Below are 25714 nucleotides of genomic sequence, written 5' to 3'. Positions count from 1 at the left end.
TTGAAGAGTACATTTCAGCGGAAACATTATCTTTGGTCAAAGGAAGGTGAAAGGAAGTTGATTTTCCTTTTGCAGAGTATTGTCTCCCACCCACTCCCGACACCTAACTCCCATCTCCATTTGCCTTAGTTTTGACAGTAGAAAGTTAGGGACGCTTGTTAAATGGAAAGAGTTCTTGTAAATTTCCTCCAAAAGGAAATCATGGTGTTTTTGTTTTTTTTTTAACTAGCCAGGCGTGTAAGTTTCAACTGGTTTCATGTTGCTGCTTTGACTCCTTGCATGGCATTGAAGCTGATTTATTCTAAGTTAACCATAAACATTAAACATAAAAATAGATGAATTAACCAGAACATTTATCTTACATAATTGTTGAGCGGTACATATTTCATATGCATGTTATCCCATTTAATCATCGTAACAATCTTATCGTGTAAGGTCCATTATCATTATCATTTCATAGATAAATGCACAGCCCTAAAAATCAACTTGTCCAAAGTCAAGGGATGTGATTTAAAGTAGGTAATCTGACTCCAGTTTACAGTCCCTTGATCAGTATGCTTTATCATCTCCCAAGTGTCTTAAGAGTTCAAAGTGGTTTTCATTAAATGAGTAGTGTGCCAGGTGCTTGGAATTGGAAGGAAACTGAGGCATCATTCTTGCCAGCAAAGACCCAACAGTTTGAGAGAACAACTTTTTTTTAAGGCCACACTTTGAGTATATATATATTTTTAAGATTTCAATTATTTATTTATTTAGAGAGTGCACCAAGGGGGTGGGGCAGAAGAGAGAGAAAATCTCAAGCAGACTCTGAGTGTGGAACCCAATGGTGGGGCTGCTCTCATGAGCCTGAGATCACGACCTGAGCTGAAACCACGAGTCAGATGCTAAACCGACTGAGCCACCCAGGTGCCCCTTGAGTATGTCTTTAAGGTAGGAGTTGACCTCTACAACCCTCTCACTACCCAAATCATGCTCTTACCGTAGTTGTAGTGGTTTTGAAACCTTTGGAATGGTGTAGTTTGGAAACTGGTCTTATTCTAGATTTAGAAGTATTTCTTCTTTGGAAACTTTAAAGAAGGAAATGCAATTTTGGAGTAACGTTAAAAACTTTCCACATGTGTGCATTTGCACGCATGTAATCAAATAATTTAATTTGAAGTGGTGAAAATGATGGTATAGCCAGACTATCTTGTATGTTGATTAAATGTTGTTCTTGTCAGGTTTGTTAAGATGAAACGCTGCAGGTGGACCTTCTGAAGATAAGGAGGAAGCAAAACAACATTGCAGACTCTGAAAAAAAAATTGGGGTAAGTATTTTGGCTAAGTTTTAAAAACATCTAATTTCCAATTAAAGCTGAGGTAGAGGAAATCTGACTTTCTGCTTCAGTTGTGTTTTAACCTGCTTAAATGGTCAAGGAGTGGGGGTTTGGGGAGCTGTATAACGTGACTTGCCATTCATTTTACCTGACTTTTGAATTGTTGATATATGACAATTAAGTTATGTGCTTAGCTTATATATTGGCAGGAGAAAGCCAAGGGAAACTTTGGCTTGATTCTTGATCAAGTGTCAACACTTTTTCCTCTCTTTTGCTTGCTCATTAATCTGCCTATATTATAAAGGGTTTTAAAAAGAAATGAAGAAAATTAGTTGACCTTTGGTTTGTTCTTCTCAGAATACTGGGTATGATTGAACTCAAGTATATTTTTTACTATGAGTTCTATGGAGCATAGTAGAAAACATGGTTAAACATGATGAAGAAAAACTTAATTCATTTCCTCGATATTTATTGAGAACCATATACCTTATTTCAGGCATTATTTCAGGTTTTTAGTATTAGAATAGTGGTTATCATGGCCCTGGAGAGTCTAGAGTAGAGGATTTTTTCTAGAAGGTAATATTTTTGTGAAATACCATACATTTTCTTGAGTTTTATATGCAAACATGTTTTTGGTTTATGTAAAAGACTAGGAAAATAGCACTACCCATATGGTAAATGTTTGTATTTATAATAAGTCTTTCATAATTTTAGTTAATAAATGAAGGTACTCCACTAGTGCTACTTTAAGGTACAGTGGGATACTAGGATTCTTATAGACTTCATTTTAGCATACTTTTTTCATGTTAATGATAGTGTTGAAATTTAAAAAATTTCATGAGAGGTTAAGAAAATTAACTCTTTAGAGGCACCTGGGTGGCTCAGTCGTTAAGCGTCTGCCTTCAGCGCAGGTCATGATCCCAGGGTCCTGGGATCGAGACCCGCATCGGGCTCCCTGCTCAGTTGGGAGCCTGCTTCTCCCTCGGCCCGTTCCCTTGCTTGTGTTCCCTCTCTCGTTGTCTCTCTCTGTCAAATAAATAAATAAAATCTTTAAAAAAAAAAAAAAAGAAAACTCTTTAATTTGAGAAAATTTCAGGCAGTTTGTAAATAACAAATAAAAGTGACATGGTCAGGCAACAGTTTGGTGATGAATTGGAGAGTGATGAACTTGGCAGAGTGGTGATCATTTAGAGGCTGTTGTAATACAGGTGGCAAATGAGAACCAGAAGTACAGCGATGCAGATGGGAATTATGGATGGAGATGGATTAGGTAGATGCAAAGGAGATGTACTGGGTAGGATTTAATGGGCTTGAGGGAAAGTAGAGTCAGGAAAGTTTTTGGTCACTGTCATGTTCAAGCACATAAGTAATGTTTAATGAATATTTGAAAGATAAGTGAACTGAATTATATGATATCTGGCTTGGGAAACTGAGTGGATTCTGGCACCATTTACTATGGCAGTATACAAAGAACAGTAGATTGGGGAACATGGTTGGAGAAGATCAGTTTGGGGCTGTTATGAGGCATCTGTGACTTCAAAGAAATGTCATTAGGAAGTTGTGTATATGGATCTTAGTTAAGAACACCCAGCTGGAGACATACAATTTGGAGTCTCAGATTATAGTTGCTGGTTAAAAGCAATGGGACTGGATGAGATCACTCAGGGAAAAAATGTAGAGTAAAAGAAGAGAAATGAGGATGGGGAACACTAATAAATCAGATGGAAGGAAAACACACTTCAAAGGAGATGAGTGAGTAGATAAGGAAGCAGGAGAATCACAGAAGTCAGTGGAAGAACTGAGTTTGGAGAAAAGGAATGAATATTAAGCATCTTTGAGACATCAAATAAAATGAGGACAAGAAAAGTATCCATTGAACATCAAGAAGTTGTTGACCTGAGTAAGAACAATTACATGTGTGGAGCCAGTTCACACTGGGTTAGAGATAAGAAAATTGAAATAGCTAATGTCATTTATTCTTTCAGAAAGTTTGGTTTTAAGTGGAATAGAGAGAGGATAGCTAGAGATACGAGTTTGAGAGAGAGTTTTTGTTTTCTAAAGGTATGAGTGATATGATTTATAATCTTTATTTGCTGAGGATAAAAAACCATCAGAAATAAAATTTGAAGACAGAGAAATGAGGGAGAATAATTAATCACTACTAAGCTGGAAGGGTGGAATATGAGGATGCAGTTCAATGGTACTTTAGATAGACTTCTACTGAGATAGGAGTTAAGGAGGTGGTGATGATTATGGATACAGATCCTCCTTTGTAGGAGGCAGGGTAGAGGTTGCTCCACAGAGTTCATGCAGGAGACTCCCACCTATAGTAGAGAGAGGAAATGATTCACTCATATGATTGGTAATCTTCTTGGTGTGTTATTACTCCTCATCTTTTGATAAGTTGGAGGGGAGTAGAGTGCAGTAGTTTAGCTTAACATGACAGGTATGAACCATTAGGGTAGAGATAACTTGCAGATATCTTACAAAATTACTTTTCTCATACTTTGTAGTAGTTATCTCTTGCTGAGTAACAAATCATACCTGAATTTAGTGGTCTAAAATACTTAGTATCTCAGTTTCTGTGGATCTGGATTTGGGAGTGCATAAACTGGTTTCCTCCGATCTTAGGGTCTCTCAGGAGGTTGCAGCCAAAATCTCGGCTGGGACTTCAGTCATCTCAACTGCAGCTGAAGGATTTACGTCCATGATGGCCCACTCACATGGCTGTTGGCTGGAGGCCTCAAATCCTCAGCATGTGAACCTTTCCAGGGCTTTTTAAGTGTCCTAACAAGGCAGCTGGTTTCCCCTGGAACAGATTATCTAAGAGAGAGAGCAAGGAGGAAGCTGTGGTGCCATTTTTGACTTAAGTTACAACCATTGCTTCTGTCATATTCTTTTAGAAACTGTATCACTAAGTCCAGCCCACACTTGAGAGGGAAATTAAGTTTGACCTCTTGAAGGGAGGAATATTAAGGGATTTTTAGACATTATAAAACTACCATACATCTTTTATCAATTGTCACATTCTTTAGGGTCAAATAAGCTCTTTCAAAGTACAAAAATATAGCCTTTATGACCAGGTGAGACAGAGGTTCTAGAAAAGTGGGGAGGTGGTTAAGTCAGATTTGGCTCACTTTATAATTTGGCCTTCTTTGCTGCTAATCAGGCTCCATAACTTAATGTGTGACCAGTTAGGGTTATATTAAAAAGTGCTTGTTGACCTTTGATTTAATGGAGGATCCTTTTAGGAGAAAAAAATTCCATAGTGTGCAAAATATGAATTTTTTATAACAAAATATGAATTTTGGTAGCATTCATATTAGCTTGTAAATGTAAAGCTGGGAGGAAGGAACTCATTTTTCATATAAAGAAACTGAGAACGAAGAGATAATTACTGAGGCCATGTATTAACTGTGTTTGTGCTTAGCTTCTCAATGCCATAGTTTTCTCATCTGTAAAATGGAGAATTATAAATGAGTAGTTATTTGTGATGATTAGGTGAGTAAATACACATAAAGTGTTTAGAACAGTGCCTAGCACACAGCAAGCATTGAATAAATGTTACAGCCATTGTTATGGCAGCTATATTTTTATTATTTTAATGGTGAATTAATACCATGTAATGAACATTTCAAAGAGTAGGAGAGCATTGACCAAAATGTTTAAAGCTTAAACTTTAGATTACTGATCTTATTGTACTTTGTCACTTTTTATGTATATGTAAGGTATATTTCTATATCCATTTTTTTCTATCCATATCCATTTAAAATGCTGTCTCTGATATAGCCAATAGTATTGTATAATCATATATTGTTGTTGTTTTATTTACATGAAAGTTCAATTTCAGTTGTAGCAATTCTCTGCTCACAGGAATTGGCTACTAAATGGATCTTGTGGGCTCTTTGGATAGCAACACGCTATTTAAAAACATTTTCTTTGTACTTGATATGATGAGAGTGTTGGTAAACACATGTTGCAAGTTTCATTCTCCTTCTCCCCACATCCAGGACCCTATTTTGTTGGGCAAGTAGTTTGAATATGTTTTTGGGAGGGTTTTCTGACTGACGTGACATAAGGTAGAACATAGAAGCTTAAGGGCCAGATAGGAAAATGGAAGTAGCTTATTACAAAAATCCAATAGAACTTTACTTTGCTGGTGATTTTTAGTGTTATACCTTCCGGTGTATTTTTAATCCAAATGAAAGTGATATATTGAATTCTTGATTAAAATACAGAAAACTTGGAGAGTGTGTTCACTAGTCAGTACAAAAAATGAAGACAAAACCCCACAACCAGTGTATGGAATGTAGAAGTGGGAGGATTAAACCTTTCATTCAGCAGTTACTGTTGATCTCTTTGTATTACTTGACCATATCAAGGAATATGTTGAAGGTAGTAATTAGTTCTGGTGGACTATTAAAAGTTGGTTATATTTAAAAATCATGGTTTCTTCTAGGTTTGGAGAGATCAAAGTCAGTTCTTTTTACCCTATTAGTAGATATGTTTTCTACAGATTTTTAAGAGATTGGTTTTGTTTTGCTTTTGCTTCTATTAAGTATTTAGGTAAATCAGCATAAATTTCTGGCTGTGGAAGTCAGCTTTCCTAAAGTGCAACATTTTGTTGAATGATATGATTTCTTATATGTTAAAAATTCTTCCATACATAGTATAAAGAACCATTTTTGTAGCATAGATTACAAAGTTAAAAAGTACATTTGTTTAGTGTGCAGATTTGTAGTGTTTGAATTGTCACTCACCATATCTGAATATTTCTTCAGCAATAGTTGCCTGGTGGCTAGTGTATTTTGGTATTTGATCTGCTTCTAAGAATCATGCTCACTGGTATTTGTAGAACTATATTATTTATATTAACGTAATACTTCCTTGATATTTATGCCAACTAATTTTTTTTTGGTAAAACTCTATTATTTAGTTACATATATGTATTTTTCTTATATATTGTAAGGAATGAGATGCATTTTAGTCATTGTTTACTGGTATGCATTTTATTGTTTTTTGTTTGTTTTTTTTGGTTTTTTTAGATCTCACCTTTTTTGTTGAGCTGATTTTTTTTACATGATGTATACAATGTAACAAAATTTTATTTCACATTAGATGCAAAAGTTACAGTAAAGCTGATTTTTTTTAAAGAACATTAATAACAGTAGCTTAGCTACCACTGTTGTGTTTCTTGTCAAGCACTGTACTGTGAATTTTATGTTTGCTTTGTGTTTTTAATGCCTTCAGCATCTCTTCGAGGAAGAAATGGCCATGTGGAAACAGGCTCTGAGATGCAGTAACTTGCTCAAGCTTTATCATGGCTAAGGAAGGAATTAAAGGGATAGAGCGAGCTTTCCATTTCAAATCTGGCTTTAAAGCCTATTCTAGTTCCAGGATACCAGATGATTTCTGTTATTTCTGATAGAATGTTATTTTACTACTTAATTCTGTTGGATTTTAGAGTTAGTTAATAATGAATTGTGTTTGTTGCACATAGAATCCTGGGACTGAAAGGAATCTGGAGTGATCCTTTCTAGGTAGAGAGGATTATATACCTGGTTTGACTTAAGAGGATAATTGTCTATCGTGTTTGTTTAAGTGAACAGAATAGGACATTATATATCTTTGCTTGAATTGTACAAAGCTGCTGCCCTGGCCAAAACTGTTAAGGAAGTTCCATTTGCTTTTGTTGCCCACCATCCCCTTTTTAAGATTTCCCCCATCTTCAAGAATCCTGGGCCTTTCAGGATATCCCTGGATCCTGCTTGTTAGTGAGAAAAGTCATCCATGGAATTAATTTACACTAATAACACATGGTAATAATTAATGGTAGTTATTACTGAGATACTTTACTTTTCATTTTAAGAGGGAATCTTGGTTAATACTCCATTTAAAGGAATGGATGGTAGAATTTTAGGCCTTGTATCCTGATGGGTAAACCTTTTTAGGCAGATAAGGCTTTCCAAATCACTATATGTTTAATGGATAATAACAATCTTTTTACTACATTCCATTATTATCTTGTAAAATTTATATATTTATGTGAGATGTTTAATTGCAGTTGGTTCTTCTCTATTTTATATACTTTATTTGTGTAGCATCATGGAGTTGGAAGGAACATCACAAAGTCATTTGTTTCAGACCATTTACCTTTAGATGGTGAATGGTCAGTGTTCTAAATGAATAGCTCAAATGTTCTAATCGTTCTTGAAACTTCATTTTGGATAAAAATGTTGTGATCTGATTTATGTTTTACTTTTGTTTTGGGATGTCATTATGCCATAGTAGAGATGAGCAGTATGTTCTAATAGGTGTTTAATTTTACCTAACGATGAACAGAATATCAATGTTGATGAAGTTCAAAGGGGAACTATAAAGTTGGTTTTTCAACTCTTAAAACCCATGAAATTTCTTTTATAGAAAAGGAACTGTAATTAAATCCAGAGAACTTTAATATAATGGTCTAAAGATATGTGAACAACTTTTATTCAAAGAATTGTGGCTTCATTGTTGTGTGAGAGATTTGAGAATGATTAAACTTTTTTCACATTTTTGTTACATTTGGCATTGGGTTATTAAAAAGTTGAATATCCTCTTCTTAAACTCAAGCAAATGAAAACCAGATTTTCTTGAGAGTGAAAAAGATCATTTAGTACTCTCTTTGGCCCTGGGTACATTGGGAATACTCACTTATTTTTGGCAATAGTTCATAATTATGTACTTTTTATAATGATGCATTTATTTCATTCATTTCTGAGACAAGTATTGAGAGACTGCTGTATACAGGAATGTGGTTGGATATGGCACTTAAATGAGTAGGGCAAACTCATCCTTAAGAACAGCTGTCTAGTTGGGGGGACAGACTTCTAAAGTGATGATTACAATATGATATAACTGCTAAGATACAGGTAGTCATTCAAACAGCCTTTCTTTAGCATTTTCTGTATTGCCAGACATCCTATTGAAGATTATTGTAAATATTCCAAATCTTAAACTTAACACTCAGAACTCCTTAGCTGTATTGTAGAATTTTTTTTTAAGATTTTATTTATTTATTTGAGAGAGAGTGAGTGAGAGAGAGAGCATGAGCTGGGGGAGAGGGGCAGTGGGAGGGAGAAGCAGACTCTCTACTGAGCAGGGAACTCGATTCGGGCCTCGATCCCAGGACTCTAAGATCATGACCTGAGCTGAAAGCAGATGCTTAACTGACTGAGCCACCCAAGTGCCCCAAAGATTTTATTTTTATTTATTTGAGAGAGAGACAGCAAGAGAGAGATCACGAGCAGGGGGGGAGGGAGGTAGAGGGAGAAGCAGACTCCCCATTGAGCAGGGAGCATGATGTGGGACTAGATCCTAGGACCCTGGGATCATGACCTGAGCCAAAGGCAGATGCTTAACCAACTGAGCCACCCAGGCGCCTGCTGTATTGTAGAATTTTTAAGCTCAATACATATTTATTGAATGAACAAGCAAAAAAACCCTACATTATCATGCAACTGTCTTAAGTATGTTCTTCCAAAAAATCAAAATCAAATATATACTTTCCCATGACAGTTCCAGAGAAAGCTCTGGCTCTTCATAACCAGGTCTTCTCACATTGTACGTAATATTATATAGACTTATTCCAGTTTAAACCTGATATAGGAAAACCTTCCTTCTGAAATCCTTTGTCAAATTATGGGGTGATGTCTGTTATAGAGGAGTCATGCAGCCCTGGAAGAAGATTAACCAGTGCAGTGAGGTTTTCTTGAGAAGCTGTTTGCAGGTGCACAAATCATCCAGTTCCCCCCACTCCCCTTTTCTGATCAAATAATTATTGCTGAGGTAGAGTGGAGGTGGAGGATGTGGGGTAAGCTGTGGTGATGAAGGCCCTCTCATCCATATTTCCTTTCATCTACCACCCTAGGCTTATTCTTCTGACAGCCATTATAAACACAAATTAAAGATGAAGAAAAATAGAAGAGGAACAGGAACTGTAGAAGTAATGGGAGTAGAGCAAAAAAACTGGGAGTAATAAATTTTTTTAAAAAATGGAATGAAATAGAAGAGGTTTTAGATAAATATGAATGTGACTTTTTCAAAAATACATAGAAGCCATCAGATTCTCTCATCTTTCCGTCACCAAATCTCCCCATATCTGGGTCTTTCCTTTCCTCTTTCTTCCTATTCAGATGAAGGAAATGTTTCTCTTTCTGTCAAAACCCAGTTCCAAAACCCAGCATATATATATGCCCTGAATTAAAGCTAACTTTAAAAAATACTAAATATTTAATACTGTGTCCTTTAAATCGTATGATTTCATGATCTCTTTAAGTACAGAATCTTTTTTCATGTAAAAGAAACTGTCCTCAGGTTTAATAGGACTGGTAACAAATTAAAAAAAAAAAATAGTGCCTTAGTTTGGGTTTCCTCAGAAATAAAACCTGGGTAAGGATTCAAGTACAGGTAGTTTATTTGGGAAGTGATCATAGGAAACACTGGTAGAGGATGGGGAAGTAAGAAAGGAAAGGGACTGAAGTCAATAAAGGGTATTATTCTAGCAGTTACTGCTGTGGGCATCTGGAGCTCACTACCGTTGGTGAACCCTCGGAGACCAAATGAAATGCTCCTCAGAGTTATCCCAAACTAAGAGCAAGGAAGCTGCAGGTGTTCATCCAACACTTTGCGAGCCATCATTGACATTAACTCTGGCATTTCTGGCTTGTCCTGATAATAAGCTGAGCTGTTTCTGCAGTCAAAAAGCAGTCCTCAGTAAGATGTTATAGGTGTTCAAAATGAGCAGTCTTTTTGTGTAGAGGTGAATGCCAACAGTATATGAGCAAGACACTAAAGCATTGGTTGCCATTAACAAACATTTATACAGTGTATTGTTTACTATGTGCTGGGTGCTATTCAAAATGCTTTACATATATGAATTCATCAATTCTCACTATTCAGCTCTGTGACATAGGTACTGTTAGTGTTCTTGTTTTACAGATGAGGGAATAGAGCACAGAGAGGTTAGGTAACTTGTCTGTGGTCACACAGCTATAATGTTAGAACGATAGTCTAGTACAGAATCTATGCTCTTAATCCATATAATGGCCCAACTCAGGGCTTGAACTCAAACTCATGACCCTGAGATCAAGACCTGAGCTGAGACCAAGAGTTGGATGCTTAATCAACTGAGCCACCCAGGCGCCCTCCCCACACACCTTTTTTTAGGATTTTTTTTTTTTTTTTTAAGATTTATTTATTTGAGAGAGAGAGCATGCACAAGCTCATGAACGGGGGGGGGGGGGGGGGTGGAGCAGAGGGAGGGACAAGCAGACTCTGTGCTGAGCGTGGAGCCCAACATGAGGCTCAATCCCAGGACTCTGAGATCATGACCTGAGCCAAAATGAAGAGTCAGACACTTAACTGATTGAGCCACCCAGGTGCCCCCTTTTTAGGCTCTTTTGATCCTACTGTTTTTCTCTGATAACTGTCTCCTTCTCCCTTGCCCAGTCTCTTTCCTTTTAGTGTTCTTTACCTCCTTCTTGATGGCAGCTTACCTGCTGCCCCTTTCTAGAACAGTATAGCTATTCTTCCTTCCATTTTTTACACTCAAGGCTTTCAATTCAAATAATGTTTTCAAAGGTACTAACTGATCTTTCTGATGTTGTTTTGAAGTTTGAGTTTGATATTGCTCAGTATCTGCATTTTAATTTTTTAAAAAGATAAGCATTTAAGAACTGAAGAAAGACATGATGGTAGAATGACAGATGACTGAGTTGTTACTTTTGGGTTGGGAGATACCTGTTCCTTGGCCATATTTGTAAGGAGAGGCTGTGAGATACATGGTTGGGTAAAAAAAGCCTCCTTCTGAACTGTCATTTCCTGTCTTCCAGCCACCACTGTCCCTTTTTCTTTTTAAATTATAGAAGTATTATATGCCACTTGTAAAATATTTAAACAATACCAAGAGTATCAAGAGTAAAAGTGAAAGTCCTGCTTCACTGATTCTTTTCCTTCCTTCCAGATCTTTCTCACTGCTCTCTCTAGAGGTAACCACTCATGGCTTTGCTAGTGTTTTTGCAGATTTAAAAAAGTGTACACACACACACACACTTCATGTATGTGCACATATATACATATATGTGTATATATAGGATTATACATGTAACATACATAATAGTCTTTTTTCTTTTAAACATAAGTGGAATACTATACATTTTGTTTCTCAATTTGCTTTTTCCCTGCTAACATTACATACATCCTGGACATTTCTCTCTGTCGGCCCATATAGAGCCATCTCATTCTTTCAGAAAGGTTGGATATTATTTCCCAGTAGAGTATACCATAATTTATTTAACTATTTTCCTATTAATTGACAGTTTTTCAAATTTCCCAGTATACTGTATAATGCTGCAGTGATTTTCCTTGAAAAACATCTTTTGGTGCCTGAGTATTTCTGAGAAAGACCTAGAACTGATATGTCCCAGTTAAAGCATACACATTTTTATAGTATCTGATAAATTATTCTTCCCAAAGATAGTTTACATCTATCAACTGTGTATGAGTGACCATTTTCCCACATTTTTGCCAATATCGTTGTTTGCAGTCTTTCTCATTTTCACTTAATATGACTACTGGGTGATAAATGGTGATTGCTCCCATTTCTAGTGATATTATCTTCCTTTGTGAATTGACTATATATTTTGCTTATTTTTCTATCATATTATTCATATTTTTTTATACTGATTTGTAGGATGGCCTCTATTTTTGAAGGACCAAATTAAGATTTGGAATTCTGTCTATAAAAGTGTTAATGCAAGTATTAGATGTTTGATAATTTTATTTTCTTTATGCCAGTGAGGCAGAAATAAAACAGTGTGAATGTAGTATTTGAAAAGATTTGAAAAGATTTACAGGTAATTCATTTTGAAAAGTAATCTTCTTGGAAAGGTATTTCCTAAAATGGTATAGTAGTGGTGGTGTTAAATTAGGAACTTTGATAAATTTCTGGTTTGTGCTGTGTTTGCTTGAACCATTTCACATTTTCATGCTTTTCGTTGTCACTAAAATAATAATTGCCACAATTTCTATTCTAATGTGGACAGCAGTTTTGAAGTAAATATAATGGACTTCAGGAAAAATGAAGAGAATATAGATGAATCATGAAAATATTGAGAGAGCTTGTGTTGAAACATGTAGATCAGTGTTATTTTCTTATGAACTGGATAAAAATACCATTTAAAATGATGTAATACTTGAAAACAGTGGCTGTGTTCAAGGCACTGTCACCAGTACTGGGAATACAAAGATGAATAAAACAATCTATATTGGTCATAATCTATCAGAAGAGAGAGGCAAGATAGATTAGGTTCAGGTTATGCACCTTTGGTGGGAATATCATAGAAGTGAGGCTGTCTTCTTCTAGTAAGATGGTAGCGACATTTGTGGTGAGCATAGCATAATGCCTGGAGAAGTTGAGCCACTGTGTTGTGCACCTGAAGTGAACGGAACATTGTGTGTCAACTATAATCAAATAAAAAATTAAAAGGAAGTGTACAGTTCTGATTTATCTTAATATTGATGGTGTTTACTTTCTTTGATCCTTAATTAAATTCACAAAGTTCCTCTTTCCCCCTTTGTCATTAATAATTATTTTGAGGGGAGTTATTTTGAGATGATATGAGAATCCTGTTGCTTATCAAAATTTAACTGATTATTTATATTGGTATGGACTCACAGATTCTTTTTATTAAATGGGTTTTAATCTATTACTGTTATTTATTTTGATGCTTAAATTGCCCCAGATTTCACCACTGGGTGCCTCTTCAAGCTGGTTTCTGTGTCCTTTTGACATGTTCCCATCATTCAGGTATTTCCCTTCTGGAAAACATGGCTCATCTTGACTTTCCTTGCCCTATTTGTGGAATCAGCCATTTCTTCGAGGAGCCCTGTTTCTTCTTGATAGAAAATGGTTTTTAGGAGCGAAGTTCTCTGTTCATTTTAATTGCGGTGCTGCTGCTCTCAGATCTTTTAATGAGCATGTGTGTATACATACATATACATATTTGTAGCCGTATTTATTTCTGTATCTACTTATACTGAAAACTATACCTCTAGTTCTTATCAAACACCACGGGATTAATTCTAATACTCTTCCTTTATATATCCTCCAGCAGTGAGAAAACTGGCTTTTATTATCCGTAATATGTTAACTTAATTAACCCCCTCCCCCATATCTTGCAAGGGCTGTTTCCTGGGTGTGTGCCCTCCTTATCCTGCTCCCACATCAACACACTACTCCAGATTGCCCTCCTGCATGGAAGCCCTATTTATCTCTTTGGGATCTGATACTTTCCTCTTGGGTTCTGACACCCTGCGTCAGGCAACCTCCCTGCTCAGGCTCCAACACCGTAAGCTGGTCTCCTTCTTCAGCCTCTTCCCCCCACCACTGATGCGCTCTTCCTTCTACTCAGACTCTAGCACCCTGTGCCTGACGTCTTCCCTACAAGTATGGTCTCCTCACCCTGCTATGGCTTTGATACCCTGAAACACTGCCATTCTTTCACTAGCCTCTTCATCACACAAATAGATACTTAATGTTATTGGGCTCTGACATCCCCCTATGCTGTGGAGACTCCTGTCCATCTTTTCCCCAAATGCAGATGTTTACCTTACTGTGCTTTACCTATGGATTTTAGACTGAACTACTGAGGAAGAGAAAACAACCGATTTGTTATTCCATCAGTTGCTTCTTGAAGAATATGCAGTAGGTTCTTTTATCAGTCTCTAATTACCCTCCATTAAGGAATTCGTAGTGTACCATGTAAACAGTGTGGCTAAGCATATAGCCCCAGTTCCCCCATCTGGATTCTCTGTGTCCATTGTTGCTTTGACTTAACTTCCTTTTCATCAGAATGTCTATTTCTTACTTAGGGCCTTTATTAAGTCTTAGCCTTTACTTCAGTACTTAACTCAAAATGTTGTTTTAACTATTGAGTCTTTATCTGTTGATTTCTCTTAAAGGTTTTGCATTAACTAATAATTGGAAAAGTGTAAACTTTGTGATACTGCAATTTTCTGTCTTTGCAATCTGAACACCCTCTTTCTCATTCTCTTTGGCTGTGGGTTGTTACAGTAGGTAGTAGTAGAGATTTTGGATGAGATCTTTAGATCTTCTTGGTGGATAGATCACTCCCCCTTGGATTTGATTCAAAACAGATCACCTTTTTATATGGAAACCTGAATGCCAGGATACAACCCTCATGAAACATCCCCAGGAGTTAGTAGGTGATCTTTTCATCAGCAGTGGTGTGTTGATTACTATAAAATTGTAACAATAATATGAAATAGGCACAGATATTACTTTGTAGCATATAAGCCATTATTTTTGGTTTTGAATATAAGACTTTTCAGTGTTTTCTTCCTTTTAAAATTTGTATTTATTTTATTTTTTTAGTTTATTTTTTAAGATTTTATTTATTTATTTGACACAGAGAGAGCAGGAGAGCATAAGCAGCCGGAACAGCAAAGGGAGAGGGAGAAGCAGGCCCCCCGATGAGCAGGGAGCCTGATGCGGGGCTCCTTCCCAGGACCCTGGGATCATGACCTGAGCCGAAGGCAGACGCTTAACCGACTGAGCCACCCAGGCGCCCCTTATTTTTTTTTTTAGTTTAAAACAAAAAGGAAGAAAGAAAGAAAGAGAAGCTCATGTTGTAAAGTTAGCCCCCAAATTTTAAGTTGCCAGTTGACATATTTTTCAAAGCTTTGAAAAGCATGAGAACATGTTTTTCTAGTTTTGAGATATAAATGACATATAATATTGTATCAGTTAGTGTGTACGACATGATTTGATATAAATATATATTGCAAAATGATTACCACAGTAACTGCCATCACTTCACATAGTTATAACTTTTTTTCTTGTGATAAAAACTTTTAAAATCTATTCTCTTAGCAACTTTCAAATATGTAATACAGTATTGTTAACTACAGTCACCATGATGTACATTATATCCCCAGAACTTACTGTCTTATAGATGGAAGTTTGTACCTTTTTACCATTTGCACTCATTTTCCCTACCCACCAACCTGGGGTCACTACCAAGCTGTTCACTATGAGAACATTTTTTACTCATTTTCTAAACTATAGGAAAAAACAGTTATTGAAAAATGAAAACATTTAAACATTTTTTTCTGGTTCCTTTACCCTTAGGTTTCCCTATCACTATTACTAATAAACTTTTTGTTGTTGAGCTTTTCTTTTTTTTTTTTAAAGAGATGTTTAACTTGCCTCTGAATTGCTAACATTTCAACAATTTAGAAATATGAAACATTGTAATCTGGCAGTGTTGTCTAACGCAATTTTTAAACTTGTTTTGTGATCTCTGAAGACAGGACTCTGGTGAGTAAATAGAGAACATTTTTAGGAAGTTGACAAGCCAGCTGTACTGAATTTCAACTAGAAAGTCGTTCTCACGTATTCTTCCTGTTTTAAAATCTGTTTTCCTAGTTTTCCAGAAAATCACCTATGCTCTTTTGCCTTACATGATCATTAACCATGTAGCTCTCTTTGTGATTAAGGCTCGTTTTTGTTGTTGTTGTTTTGTTTTATTTACCTTTTTCTGATTTATCACAAGATAATTTTGTTATAGGTAGGTTGGGTTAGTCATGTTAATGCTGTATTAACATGAGGGATAATTTTTAACAGAGGGATAATTTTCTTGTTTCTTCGATCATAAAATAAGAACTTTTGTTCCTCACTTTTTACTCTTCAGTTCATCTAACTCTCTCTCAATACATCTAAATATTCATACTTGTCATGCTGAAATGAATATATATACAGAAACACATTCTTCACATGTCTGGTCACAATTTGACATGTAATTATTGTAATTCATCCTGAGCATCTGATAGGAGGAGATCTGCTTACTGTCAAAACTCTACTCAGAGTGAATCCAAAGTAGGAAGATTGTTTCCCCATGGAACAATGAGAAATACAGAGCTGATGGAGGTTAAGAAGGATTAATATAAATTAATATATAAATACGACATTTAGTGGCAGCTTCTGAGACAAGTGTGGATGAATTTGTCTAATGTAGATCATTAATACTTCTTATTGTTGAGATAAATATCTTTGATTAGATTTAGTAATTATGTCCCTCATATTTGGAGCCAGAGTATGGTAACTGAGCCCAAGTCTCTACTCATTCTTAGAATGGTGAAATCAGGACACTAAAAATGTGATATGTTCGCTTCCATTTTCTTTTTTTTTATTCTTATGTTAATCCCCATACATTACATCATTAGTTTTAGATGAAGTGTTCCATGATTCATTGTTTGTGCACAACACCCAGTGCTCCATGCAGAATGTGCCCTCCTCAATACCCACCACCAGGCTAACCCATCCTCCCACCCCCCTCCCCTCTAGAACCCTCAGTTTGTTTTTCAGAGTCCACCGTCTCTCATGGTTCGTCTACCCCTCCGATTTCCCCCGCTTCACTCTTCCCCTCCCGCTACCCTCTTCTTCTTCTTCTTCTTTTTTTTTTTTCTTAACATATATTGCATTATTTGTTTCAGAGGTACAGATCTGAGATTCAACAGTCTTGCACAATTCACAGCGCTTACCAGAGCACATACCCTCCCCAGTGTCTATCACCCAGTCACCCCATCCCTCCCACCCCACCCCCCACTCCAACAACACTCAGTTTGATTCCTGCGATTAAGAATTCCTCATATCAGTGAGATCATATGATACATGTCTTTCTCTTTTTGACTTATTTCACTCAACATAATACCCTCCAGTTCCATCCACGTCGTTGCAAATGGCAAGATCCCATTCCTTTTGATGGCTGCATAATATTCCATTGTATATATATACCACATCTTCTTTATCCATTCATCTGTCGATGGACATCTTGGCTCTTTCCACAGTTTGGCTATTGTGGACATTGCTGCTATAAACATCGGGGTGCATGTACCCCTTCGGATCCCTACTTTTGTATCTTTGGGGTAAATACCCAGTAGTGCAATTGCTGGATCATATGGTAGCTCTATTTTCAACTTTTTGAGGAACCTCCATACAGTTTTCCAGAGTGGCTGCACCAGCTTGCATTCCCACCAACAGTGTAGGAGGGTTCCCCTTTCTCCGCATCCCCGCCAACATCTGTCGTTTCCTGACTTGTTAATTTTAGCCATTCTGACTGGTGTGAGGTGGTATCTCACTGAGGTTTTGATTTGGATTTCCCTGATGCTGAGCGATATTGAGCATGTTCTCTTCCATTTTATATAGAAATGTGGATGTGCTTTGTTGCTGTTTGTTGTATATTTTTCATTCTTACTGAAGGAACTGGAATGGGGTTTAATGAATTTTCACTTTTATTAAATTCACCTTTTTTCTCCCTTAGATAATTTCCCTTGCAGTTTAATAAATCTCTGATTCTAAATTTAACTTTTGAACTCTTAGGCCTTTAGATGCTGGTCTGGAGAGACTTCAGTAATGGATCAAAGGAAGAATGAGAGTATTGTTCCTAGTATCACTCAATTAGAAGATTTTCTTACAGAACACAATTCCAATGTTGTTTGGCTCCTTGTTGGTAAGTAGAATATATTTTCTTACACTTTATTGTTTTTTTTATGTATGGATTAACAACTGCCAAATTTTAAGCAGTAGTTAGCTGAAGTTGAAATGCTTACAGTACCATTGGTTTATTTCTTGGAAAAAAGGTTTTAATATGTTTCTATGAATATTTGTTCTGGCAAGTGCTCTGAAGGGCTCTTTTTCTTAGGCTTCCTCTTTGTCCGACTTAGGGGAGGTGGGAGGAGAGAAAGACATTGCACTTAGCTTATCTTTCCTGTCTCAAGTCCACTCCTTCACTGTCCGCCCACATCTCAACACATGCATATATACACACACACACACACACAGAGTTTGTTTTATTTTAAAAATGATAAATCCCCGTGGTAAATATATTTTATAGCAAAATAGAGTGTATATGCCTAATTAATCTCATCTCTTTACTCACTCCTTACATACCTGACATGGAGCTCTGCCAGTAAAGATTTTTTTTTGTCTACTATTCCAGAAGCTTTCTAGGTTCATAGAAATAATAAAAAACAGTGTATAAATCAGTGGCAAAGAGAAGGGGGAAATATGAGTGAATGAATGACTATGAACAAATAATAGGGGGAAATACAAAATAATAATCAGGAAAGGAGAGAATACTGTAGGCTGTTACTGTCCAGGCAATTTTTGTGGAAGAACAGTATTTGATTTGAATTTCAGCATAACAATTAGAAAGGTAGAGGGGGAAATAAAAAGGGTAAGATGGGGTAAGAGGGAAAGAGAGTGTAATGATATTTATTGAATATCTTCTGTGTGCCACATATCATTGGCATTTTGCATATGTTATCTCACTTAATGCTCAGAGCAAACTTATGAAGGCAGCAGACTTTTAACTTGTGGAATTGAGGCCCATAAGGATTAAATAACTTATACAGGTAACATAGCTGTTTTTTTCTGAGTGCATGCTTATGCTTCTTTCATGACACCATAGGATATGTGGTAAGGAAATGGCTGTAGAGATGAAGTGTGTATAGAAGGAATAATTATTTGTGATTTGTATGTAGGATTGGATTACCATTTAAACTTTGAGTTCTATTTTTTTCTAATTGACAGAAGTGAGCCATTATAAATTATCATTGATTAAAGCCAAAAAAGTAAGATGAAATGCAGAACATTCATATGAAGTAGAATTGCATAAAAGCAGCATTGAAAATTCTCTTTTAGTTTAATTAAGGGTGTTTACTCTTGCTGTTTACTAAGTGGCCTTATGACATTGAAGGGGGTTGGGGAACATGATGCAGTGAAAAGGCCACAATTCTCAGGTTGTATAATACTAGAAGCATACTTTCTCAGCAGATACCTCTTGCCTTTCTGAATGGCCCACCATAACCTGCTCTTGACACAGTGATTTACAGTAAAAATTAGCACAAAATGTCTTTAAATTTAAAATGTAATGACATTAAAATCACTATGTTGTATATGTGAAACTAACGTAACATTATGTGTCAACTATCCTTTAGTAAAAAAACCCCAAAATACTTTTTACAATGAAAAAATAATGACATATCATCAAAATAACATTTCAAAAGAATTGTTCTAGAAATAATTTTTGTGGGCAAATCATAGCACTTACATCAGAGTTATCACTGTCAGTCTAAGCTACCCTGAGAAAATGTATTTTGACTCAGTGACTGCTTTGTTTTATCCACATTAAATAACTTTTTAAAAAAGTTAAAAACTTAATGTGATGTTGCTAAATGGTTGTACATGTTAAATTGTTTTACATTACTTTGTCCTAATTTAGAAAATAGTTAATTTTAAAATGATTAAATAAAGGAAATTTATTATAAAAAATGCTTTCTTCTTTTTTATATTTTGTATATTCATGAACTAGGTTCTTTTGGGAATATTATGAATCCTATAGGTGACTATACACTTCTCATGAAAAATTTGTCAAATTTGAAATGCCATTTACTGTAGCATATTCACTGGCATTCTTTAAAAGTGGGTTATTATCAATTACAGCAAAATAGTATAAAATGGCCTGTTTAATATAGTTATGCCTTTAAGTAGGGCAAAATTCTCACTTCTTTCCATTTTTTTTAAAAAGCAGAAATTATTGATTAAAAACAAAACACTACCTTTTCTCTGATTTAAAAAATCATTGGTTTTCTTTCTCTTTAAATGACTGTAGCCTGTAGGAAGTAGCTTGGGAATGAGCTTTTAGCCTGGTAAAGATGGATATTCTTCAAAATATTCATAAATATGGGCTTTCTCTTTCCAGAACATGTTTATATGTTTAATAACAAAGAGTACAAAACAGTGAAAAGGGAAACAGAAAAAAGGAAGTATTTTTTTCTTTCTTTTTTTTTTTTTGCGAGAGAGCACTTGCATGCGAAAATTGGGCGAGGGGAGCGGGAGGAGGGGCAGAGGGAGAAGGAGAGAGAGAATCTTAAGCAGGCTCCATGCCTAGCATGGAGCCCGTGTGGGGCTCAATCTCACAACCCTGAGATCATGACCTGAGCATAAATCAAGAAGCAAAAGCTTAACTGACTGAGCCACCCAGGCACCCCAGGCCTGGGTGTAATTAAATGAACTTTTACTGATAAATTTTTACTGAGATTAAGGTGATTGTAAAGGAAATTTACAGTGAGATTCTTTTGCATTTTTTTCTCCCAACAGCTACCATTTTATCCTGTGGATGGATTATTTATCTCACATATTACAATTCTCGAAATGTTGGTCTTATTTTAACACTGGTTCTTAATAGATTATACAAACATGGCTATATCCATATTGGTAAGTTTGAGTAACATTGAATGTTTTTCTTCTGCATAATCTTGAGATATATGTTACAAATTTATATTTTATTAGTGGTAGTAGCTTTAGAAATTTACCTTTGTTTCATGAACGTTAACCTAACTGAAATTTCTCTCATGCAGCACTCTATGACTCTATCACTTGGTTAAGTTCTTTACCTCATTCTTATTTCTTGAAGTGTTTCTATAGTAACTTTTGGATTTTTTTTCTTATAAAAGATGCTCATTAAAACAATTTAAAAAATATAGGCACATACAAAATATGGAAATAAAAATTTCTCAGGATTCTACTATCCAAAGAAAGTTTCTAACGCACAGTGAGGTTTTTGCTGGTTTTTTTTTTTTTTCAGTAACCCATACTTAAAAAATCTATAATTTGGAATCATTTTGTGCATTTCATTTTGTGACCTGCATTGTTAATTTAAGTTTCCAACTACTCGTAAGTGGGAAGTTTGCAGATATGAGTGTCTATTTGGAACCAGTATGCTTCGGAAAGCCCTCAATCAGTGGGAAAAGGGGTGAGAGGTCACTGTCTAGAACCATTCCAGCCTTCCTTAGAGTACTTCTTAGAGGACATAAATAAAATTTCCGTGAAACATAAGTCATCTTCCACTAATTTGAGGCAATGACTGGTTCCTGGAGTCAAAGAAATTAATGGAGAAAGTTGGTGAATTAGTCACTGCTTTGGGGTTTATTTAAAGTTGTGCATAATTAAGGGAATTATTCATATGAAACAGCTATTCAGTGTCTTCATATGGTTATTTAGTAGCTCAGTTCATAGTGATGGTACTTACTGTACTTTTGTTTGTTTGTTTTTTTAAAGATTTTATTTATTTGACAGAGAGATAGCGAGAGCAGGAACAAAAGCAGGGGGAGTGGGAGAGGGAAAAGCAGGCTTCCTGCCGAGCAGGGAGCCCGATGTGGGACTCGATCCCAGGACCCTTGGATCATGACCTAAGCCGAAGGCAGACGCTTAATGACTGAGCCACCCAGGTGCCCTGTACTTTTTGTTATATTTGAGGAAAGAGCAATAGAAAATTAGTAAGGCTGGAAGGGTATCAAGAGGGAGTCAGGAGAGAACATTTAATTATTGAATAAACTGAATGCTAAGATTATTTTAAGCTTTAAGTGCTCACTGTGGATCAAAACAATTCCATTAATCACTTTTTTTTTTCCCCCCTACAACAGGGTCCTTCTCTTTCTCTGTTCTTTCTGGAAAAGTCATGGTTCGTGAAATTTATTACATTACAGAAGACATGTCTATTAGGTAAAAAAAAAACCCAAAAAACTCATTTTAAACAAACTTGAAATATTGTAAAAATTTTTTTCTGATGATATTTAATATTTGCTTTTTAAAATCCATAAATCAAAAATAATTTTTTTGTAAATAATATCTGGTGAATTGATGTTTAAAAATATTTTTATCAGATTAATTTAGCTAAGGTTTAGACTGGCACGAAGTTTATCAAATAGCAGCTTAAAGAAACGAATAATCTCATTTCATTCCTAGATGAACACTTGAGCCTTAAATTACCTGACCACTTTTCTTGTAGAATTCATGGTGGTCATTTGTTACATAAAACAAGGATCAGGGTTGCTGATAACTCATCCACTAGTTCCTTATTATAGGTAATAAGTTTTAAGAATTGTTTAGTATCTGTTAGCTACTTTAATTTTACAGTAAGGAGGAAACACAAATCTGAATATAATAAGAAATGACAACTATTATGTTTGCTATGTTCTTTCTTCTGTAGGCCTTGAAAGAAAAGCTTACTCTATTTTTGTGATTATCTTAACATTTGTTACTTAGAACTTGAAAGTTTTAAATTAGTTGAGAGGTGGTAGGGTTTGGCAATACTCATACCTCACTTAAAATAGTAGAGGCAATTTCTTTGTGAGTCTAAAATTATTTTGAAAAGAAAAGTAAAAAGTAAAGGTTGAGAGGCTATAAGTTCATTCTTTTGAGGCATGAGGTTATATATGACTACAGAGAAGAAGGGGTATCTTTAAAAGTTTCTGTTAGCATCCTAATGTCCCCCTTTCAAGATTTGGCTTTTTGTTTATATAGTTTTTACACCATTTAAAAATTATCATTTATAAAAGAAAAAAAGTTTTTCTGTTAGCACTTCATCTTATGATCTGGTATTAAATTTTACCTAAATAGAATAATCTAATTTAGAGCTATGTAAATTTTCTTTTCCTTTTTTAACTAGAGATTATGAAGCATTTATGTATACCAGTGATCTGTTGAGAATTTTCTGTATTTTCATATTCATTATCAATTGCCTGCTTTTTATAATAATTAAATGAGTAAATTGTTACTGAAGTTTTCATTTTTTGTAATTTATCTTGCATAGAATTCAAGATGGATTTATAATTTTTCGGTGGTGGAAAATGTATAATCCAAAACAGAAACAACATGGTGAGTCTTCATGTTTTTATGTATTTGAAGTCTTTAGTTATATGATCAGTGTTTTCATTTATGGACATTAAAACATTTCACATTTTATAGTAGATAAAAATATTTTTTAAAACTTTGGCACTTATAAACTCTGATTTTATCACCAGTTGGCTGAAAATTCTTCAGCAGCTTTCCTTTTGCCTGGTTAAATTTATTTACTTAAGCATATTATTTATTCAGGGTTATCCTCAGTATGACTCTTACTCCCATAGCCTTACCTCCTATTACATCTGTGGACCTAACCTATTCTGTGGTTAAAATGGACTTCCTAGTAGTCTTTAATCATTTCTACTAAGACACTTTTCTTATTTCTCAGCTTCTGTGCCTTTTTCGTAGTCCTACCTGACACTGCTACTAATTCTCATTTGTCTACTATGCTAAGGATGAACAGGAAAGAGGAAATGAAGGCTCTAGACTCTTCCAGCTCTGCTTTTATCATCAGTATTTTATCACTTCAGAATTTTCTCCCAAGGTCTTCATTGCACAACTCTATAGGTGCTCCTGTGCCCCTAACCCTCCTACCCGACATTAATCATACCAGTGACTTCAAGGAATGTAGACCTTGACTTTACTGCCTAGAATAGTGGTTCTCAAACTTTTCAATCTCAGTAACTGTACATTCTTCTAAATTACTGGGGACCCCAAAGAGCTTTTATTTATGTAATTTATATTGATATGTGCTGCATTCAAAATTCAGCCTGGGGGCGCCTGGGTGGCTCAGTCGGTTCGGCGTCTGACTCTTGATTTCAGCTCAGGTCATGATCTTAGGGTCCTGAGACTGAGCTGTGTTGGGTTCTGTGCTGGGTGTGGAGCCTGCCTGGGATTCTCTCTCTCCCTCTCCCTTTGCCCCTCCCCCTGCTCACACTCACATACTCTCTCTCTAAGATAAATAAAATCTTAAAAAAAAATTAATCCTAATAACTATAGAAATATTTTTTATTTCATTAAAAATATCTATAATAAACCCATATATATTAAAATAAATACCATACTTTATGAAAAATAACTTTTCTAAAGCAAAAAGAAAACCAGATAGTGAGAAGAGTGGCATTGTTCTGTATTTTGCAAATCTTTTTAATGTCTGGCTTAATAGAAGATAATTGGATTCTCACTTCTGCTTTTATGTTCAGTCTGTTAAAGTGCCATGTATCATACATACAGCCTTTAAAAAAAAACTCCACTGTCCACTCATGGGAGAATGATTGAGAAAAAGTTTAACATCTTCAAATTATAACACTGTTAAAATAGTTTTGACCTTTTGGTCCCTGGAACAGATCTTGGGATCCCTGCAAAGGTCCCCAGACCATACTTTGGTAACTACTGCTCTAGAAGATTTTAGATGGGGCCTTGGAGAGTAGTGTCAGAAGATGATGAGACCCTTCCACCTTTTCTTAGCTATTAGGACTACCTGTGTTTCTGGCACCGCACATTAAAATTCTGAAATGGTGGTTAGGGTCTGTAGAACTTTGGACTTTCCAGTTAATTTTTTTTTTTTTTTTTGGTGGGTACACTTAGGAATCTTGCTATCATTTTTAACTTTGTTTCTATGGTAAAATAGATTTAAAGTTCCAAAAGTTGTTAAACTTACCACAAGACTGAGCTAGCCTAAATTACTTTTGAATTCACTATTCATTATTATTTAGTCTTTTTTAACTGTCATTTCCTTGCATTTCCCACATAGCTTTTTCCCCTTTAACATAATACATCATGTACTTTTCCTTGAAAAGACTGGCATAAATTGATGACAATTTGGCATCTATAGAATTAATGAAATCAGAATGACTAGAAAGAATGGGCGGATTTCATGTCTGGAAAAAGTATTCTAAAAATTAAGAGTTTATTAAATAATTTTGAGCAGAGGTTAAGTGATTTCATATGATAAAAGTTCTGTTGGTAGTTTGGAATAGACTTTTCTCAGTCTGTCTTCTGTGATTCAGAATGGCTGTGTGTTATTAAGTCTCTACTCTATGGTTTTAGAAAATCGGTTGTTCACACTGCCTTTTTACCTCTTTTTTTTAAGCAATTGCTTTAAGCATTTTCACAGGAAAAAGTGTTCTTTAGATAGTCAATATGTTAGTGCACTGGAAATCTTTTAAGTTTTGACTTTTATCAAATATGAATATATTCAAAATTTTGAATCACTTTCCTACACTATTCACATTAAATTATTTTTGATATTTTATTTGACTGTATGCCTTAAAAGTGGAATTTAAGTAAAGATATTTTACTTGTACTTCAGAGATGGCTGGCACTCATTCCTAAGAGCCAAGTTCTTTTGAGTTCAGTCCCAGCTTTTGACACATTCACTTAACTTTGAGCAGGCCCAGTATTTCTGCCTCTAATTTGGTTTGTAAAGTCTATCTAGTTTGTCCCTTAGAGATAGATTTACTTTAGGACCATATGTTTTTGCTGCATGTCATGCTTCTGTTAATCTTGCAATGATGTGCTCTTTTGATTTAATCTCAGTTTAGTTTTTTTTCCCCCATGTTTAGTTATCATAAGCTTTATTGTTAATGAGATTTCAGAGATGAAACAAAAATTCTCCTTGTTTATATTTTAAAAAATGCTTTTTTGTGTA

General features: G+C 35.4%; 1 protein-coding gene across 1 annotated transcript in view; it reads left to right on the top strand.

The window, feature by feature from the left end:
• Positions 1 to 867: 867 nt before the first annotated feature.
• Positions 868 to 25714, top strand: part of KIAA1109 (KIAA1109 ortholog) — a 205475-nt gene continuing 180628 nt past the window's right edge. The window contains exons 1-5 of the mRNA XM_035023133.1: positions 868 to 1307; positions 17758 to 17887; positions 20539 to 20655; positions 21864 to 21942; positions 23033 to 23097. Of these exons, the coding sequence (XP_034879024.1) occupies positions 17791 to 17887; positions 20539 to 20655; positions 21864 to 21942; positions 23033 to 23097 (358 nt within the window). The 5' untranslated portion in view covers positions 868 to 1307; positions 17758 to 17790. The remainder of the gene's footprint in view (positions 1308 to 17757; positions 17888 to 20538; positions 20656 to 21863; positions 21943 to 23032; positions 23098 to 25714) is intronic.

Source organism: Mirounga leonina, unplaced genomic scaffold (assembly GCF_011800145.1).
Source record: "Mirounga leonina isolate KUSES-001 unplaced genomic scaffold, KU_Mleo_1.0 Mir_176, whole genome shotgun sequence".
Lineage (NCBI taxonomy): Eukaryota > Metazoa > Chordata > Mammalia > Carnivora > Phocidae > Mirounga > Mirounga leonina.
The sequence above is the reverse complement of the archived record's forward strand: the minus strand, read 5'-3'. Positions and strand labels throughout refer to the sequence as shown.